The 5,383-nt window shown below is 32.4% G+C and overlaps 1 protein-coding gene across 4 annotated transcripts in view; it reads left to right on the plus strand.

The window, feature by feature from the left end:
* The window catches only part of LOC117180093, an 82,397-nt gene extending 77,261 nt beyond the window's left edge, over positions 1–5,136 (plus strand). For all 4 annotated transcript variants that reach the window (XM_033372411.1, XM_033372414.1, XM_033372412.1 and 1 more), the window contains one exon: positions 2,754–5,136. In XM_033372411.1, the coding sequence (XP_033228302.1) occupies positions 2,754–3,449 (696 nt within the window). In that variant the 3' untranslated portion in view covers positions 3,450–5,136. The remainder of the gene's footprint in view (positions 1–2,753) is intronic.
* Positions 5,137–5,383: the final 247 nt, after the last annotated feature.

A 5,383-nucleotide genomic window follows, 5' to 3' on the forward strand; every position in this document is an offset into this window, starting at 1 on the left:
TGTCTCGTTTTTGCCAATAGAAAGATAAGAGAGTTTAAGAACAATAATAAAAATTGCGAAATATAATTTTAAATTTAGCGATTAGGCCTTTATGGTGAGGAGTTGTTCTTCTTTACCATGCAAAAAGGGTTGAGTTCTACATGATCCCATAACTAGATGAGCGCGGGATACGCGATCATCACAAAAGATGGTAGTTAGCGCCATCTATTAACTTCCACTGAAAGACGATCCCTGCACTCTGCTCGGTCGTTAAGGCAACACGCTGACACTCTTCACTAGGCTGGTGTCGAGTTGTGGCGCGGTCAGGAAAATACAGCGGGTTCTCCGCTTCTCGTTGTTCAATGTAGAACGATCAACTCACATTTACCATGAATTTTCCTTCACACTATACCCAAACGGACTGGCAGCAAAATGTAAAAAAAAATGTATGCAGGCGTGATTAAAAATTGATGGGAAGTATGTATTGTCAACAATATAATACTGGAATATAAATAAACTATTCTAATTAATTTCTCAGCTAGAGTTCATACATAATAATAATAAAATCTTATTCAACCAAATATTATATCAATAAAGCGAAATAAAAATTGAAATTAGCTACATATTTCCCTCTCATACATTTCAGCTATTTATTTCATTTTAAACTAAACTCAACTTTTTACTGAAACTTGGTCAAATATTAATTTATAAACGAAATGGTAAAACTTACGTGAAACCTGACGAAAGAACTCAAACCGATTTATGAATCCGACTTGAAATGTCAAAATTGCATCGATAAGAAATTGTTCTCTTTCGATGATTTCTTTTCTCTTTGTTGCTGCACTCCTCATTTTGATTTTACACGACTAATCCGAACATTTACAATTTAATCAAGATTTTTAAAGAGATGCAGATCGAAGTCCACATTAAAATGAGGAGTGCAGCAACTAAGAGAACATCGAAAAAAAAACATTTTCTTATCGATGGAATTTTGACATTCCAAGTCGGATTCATAAATCAGTTTGAGTTCGTTTATAAATTAATATTTCACCAAGTTTCAGTAAAAATTTGAGTTTAGTTTAAAGTGAAATAAATAGCTGAAATGTATGAGAGGGAAACATGTAGCTAATTTCAATATTTATTTCGCTTTCTTGAGATAATATTTGGTTAAATAATATTTAACTATTATTTTGTATGAACTCTAGCTGAGAAATTAATTAGATTAGTTTATTTATATTCCAGTATTATATTGTTGACAATACATATTTCCCATCAATTTTTAAACACGCCTACATTACAATTTTTTTTACATTTTGCTGCCAGTCCTAAGCCTGGGTAAAGTGTGAAGAAAAATTCATGGGAAATGTGAGTTGATCGTTCTACGGCGAACGACGAGAAGCGGAGAAGGTAGCAGCATGGAGGGGGAAGGCAGCACCCGCTGTGTTTTCTGACCGCGCCGCACTGATATATATAACACTGGATACGAGATCGCCGTGTATCAGCCAAAGGGAGTTTGAGGCAAATTGCAAGAAGGTTTTGACATTTAGCGCCCTCCATGGTCATTCAGAGAAGTAAGTGAAACAAGCGCGAAATTCGAAATGTGTAGTTCATGAGAAACAAAAGAAGCATATTTTATTAAAATATTTATTAAAAGAATATAAATAAAATAAAAAATAAGTATATTCTCTTACCATTTGTACAGTATATACGCATAGTATATAAGAATGAATGACATTTATGAAAAAATGCCTGAATTAAAGGAATCAAATGAATGGAAAGAATTATGGTGGGACTATTATTTCGTTGAAAATGTAACAATTTCAAAAAAATAATTCTTTATGGTTGAAAATTCGTCTCAAGCGGTAGAATGTTAAGCTTCTTGATGTCTTTTGTTGAAATTTCATCTACTTTGTGAAACATCTTGTTTCTTTTTGGTGGAAAATTAATCTCTTTGGTTTAAAATTAATGTCCTTAATGAAAATTGAACTACTTTCAATCGATATTTATATGTTCTACATAAAGTTTTGTTTCTTTCGATGAACATTTATTGTAGGTTAGATTTATAGTAGATGGAGAATTTCTTTAAAAATTTAAATATTTAAAAATATAAAGTACATTTTGATAGAAAATTAAACTATTGAGTTCGAAATTAAATTTTTTGTCAAATATTCATAATTTCGGGATGAAAATTCCACTTCGTATTTTTTGCTTTAAACGTGAACAATTTGGTTGAAATCGTTTTTCTTTTTTAAGTACAAAATCTTTCTTAGTTTAAAACTCAACGATTTTGTTAAATTTCGTATTTTTCGTAGGAAACTTAATTTATTTTCGTTTTTCAAAAATAATCTGTTTTGGTCAAAAAGTCAACTACTTGTTTGAAAGTTGACATATTTTGTCAAAAATTAATTTTTATGTTTGAAAATTCATTATTTTTAATTGATAATGGAACTATTTGACTGAAAATTCGGTTTTTTAGCATTCGATTCGTGGGGCAATCGAATCGAATAAACCGATCCGAAAATTAACGCACGTTGAATCGAAAAAAAACATATTCGATCCGACGAAACGCACACGTCTAATGCACAGCCTGCCCTATTTAAAATGAATTCGCTCAATAATTATATAACAATGCTCTAAATTTAGCAAATTCAATTTTAACATCGTTCAAAAATTCGAAATGCAATTTCATATAAAATATCTCCAAACTTTAAAAAGTACCAAAACCTTCGCATATCGAAACAAAGCGACATTGTTACATTTAATGTTTATTTCAGGGAGCAAGTGAGATCGCTCATGATTATTTTACTGATGCTATCGATTATGAGGTTGATGACATCTTTATGGACACGATTGATGGCAACACTGAAACGAAAAATGAAGAAGACGAAGTTGAAAATTTACAGAAAAAAGGTTTTACATCACTCGAAGATGCAATAGACAACGAAGTTTTTAGAAAACCTATTAATGTGCCGGTCAACAAAACTGTAGGAGAAGTAGTAATCATGATCTTGAAGTTTGTTCTAGTGCACGCGCTTTCATTAACTGAGGCTACTGATTTATTTTTCATGATTAATTGTATTTTTGCAGAATCTTTTCTACCAAACACTCGATATTTACTTAACAAATTATTTTATCCGAAATGTTGTATGCAACTCCACGGAATTTGTTCTAAATGCGGTGCATATATACGTAAATTGAATCGGAAGGATCGTCTTGTAAAATGTAAAATATGTATGACTACAGTCAATGTCAAAGATAAAGCGTATACGGACATTTTTGTAATGATGGATATTGCATCTCCGATTTCTAGATTAATAGAGTCAAATAGTGCTTATTACAATTACATTGTAAATGAAAGAGTTTTTGAAAAAGGATACATACGTGATGTTTACGATGGTAAAAAGTATCAGGAATTCGTATCAAAATTAAGTGAAGCTGACAGACATAATTATGCTACTTACTCCATTTAGCCTATTTTTCTAATGCTAAATAATGTATCACTCAATGTAAGAACCAAAGAATTGATTCTAGCAGGTCTTTGGTTCGGAAAAGATAAACCTAACATGAATGTATTCCTCGAGCCATTTGTTGAACAAATGAAGGAACTTTCGAGCGAGGGAGTTCAGTGCATCATAAAACTTGTGCAGATTTGCATTAAAGTCTTTACTTTAATCTGCTCTGTCGACTCTGTCGCTCGTGCACCACTGCAAGGATTTGCTCAATTTAATGGCTCATACGGCTGCGGCCTCTGTCTTCACCCCGGTGAGTGGATTCGCAATAACTTTAAGAACCCACGATCTGGAAATATTAAGTATCCTTTGATGAATGAAATTCCAAAAGAGAGAAATGTTCAGAATACCATAGAATACATTAAGAAAGCTGTTACTTCAAAAAAGCCTGTTTTCGAAATTAAATGTCCATCACAATTGATAAATCTAATGCATTATGACATTATTAAGGTTTATGTCGTAGAATCCTTGCACTGTGCCTCCAGAGTTGCTAAACAATTTGCCGCTACCTGGTTTGGCAATAAAAAGAAAGCCGGGCTTTTTTCTAGATCAATTATCTTTGCAATCGATAAATTTATTACTGACATCAAAGCACCTCACCAGATTATTAGAGTAACTCGGACGTTTTCAGAAAAAGAGTTTTGGAAAGCTCGTGAATGGGAGAATTGGACTCTTTTTTACATATTGCCAAGCCACCTTTTGGTGCACTGGGCTTTGTTTGTCGAGGCTGTTTATATATTAACAAAATAAGAAATAAAAATTGATGAACTTGATCTAGCTGATACACTATTATCCGAATTCGTTGCTCGTACCGAAATTCTGTACTCTAAGACGTCAATGACGTTTAATGTGCACTTAATTGGACAATTAACGAAAAGTGTTCTTGATTGGGTGTACATCACCAAATATGTCGGCAAATTAGTATGAAGTACAGTTTTCTAATTTTAAAAGATCATGTGTAGAGTTCATTGCCTGTTTTTGATAATCGAGCGAAAGTTTCGGATAGGAATTCATTTCGAATCATTCCGAAATCTGTATCCGAACCAACCCGAATCAATCGGAAACAATCCGAAAAAAGTTCTACATTTTGTTCGATCCAAATCAGTTGAAAATTAATCCGACCCAATCCGAACTTCCAATCCGAACCAAATTTTCAATCCAAATAAATCCGAATGAATCCGAACTCGGATTGATACATACTGAATTTTCAACCTGAATGAATCCGAGTTCGGATTGAATTGGATTTATTCGGATTGAAAATCGGTTTGGATCAATCCGAGTTCGGATTTATTATGATTGAAAATTTGGTTCGGACTGATTCGGATTGGAAGTTTGGATTAAACCGGATTGAGTCGGATTAATTTTTAACCGATTTGGATCGAACGAAATTGATAACTTTTTTCGGATTGGTTCAGAAAGATTCGGATTGGTTCGGATACAGTTTGCGAAATGATTCGGATTGTTTCGGAATGAATTCCTATCTAAGACTTTCGCCAGGGGTCTTAAGGACATCGCTAAAACATTTTTAAGACGCCCTATTCATGTCTTTACGATGTTATAAAGATCTATTAAAATTTTGTGCTCACTAGTATAATATTTAAGGTTTAAATGTTTTTGTTTTGCATAAAATGATTTATGTATAAAATATAAAAAAGGTCCTATGTATCCGTATGTTAACAACTTATTTAGTTCGTTTATAAAAAATGCTTCATACTAAACCTAAAGAAAATAAATAATTTTTTCAAAATATTATCTTCTTTTATTCTAAGCAAGAATTAAAGTCCGTAAAAAACTTTATATAAATAAAAAAATAATTTTCATAGCTCTTGTAACAAGGACGTCGTAAACTACGTCGTAAGCTACGTCGTAAACTACGTCGTAAACTATGTCGTAAA

The sequence above is a fragment of the Belonocnema kinseyi genome, chromosome 9, assembly GCF_010883055.1.
Source record: "Belonocnema kinseyi isolate 2016_QV_RU_SX_M_011 chromosome 9, B_treatae_v1, whole genome shotgun sequence".
Lineage (NCBI taxonomy): Eukaryota > Metazoa > Arthropoda > Insecta > Hymenoptera > Cynipidae > Belonocnema > Belonocnema kinseyi.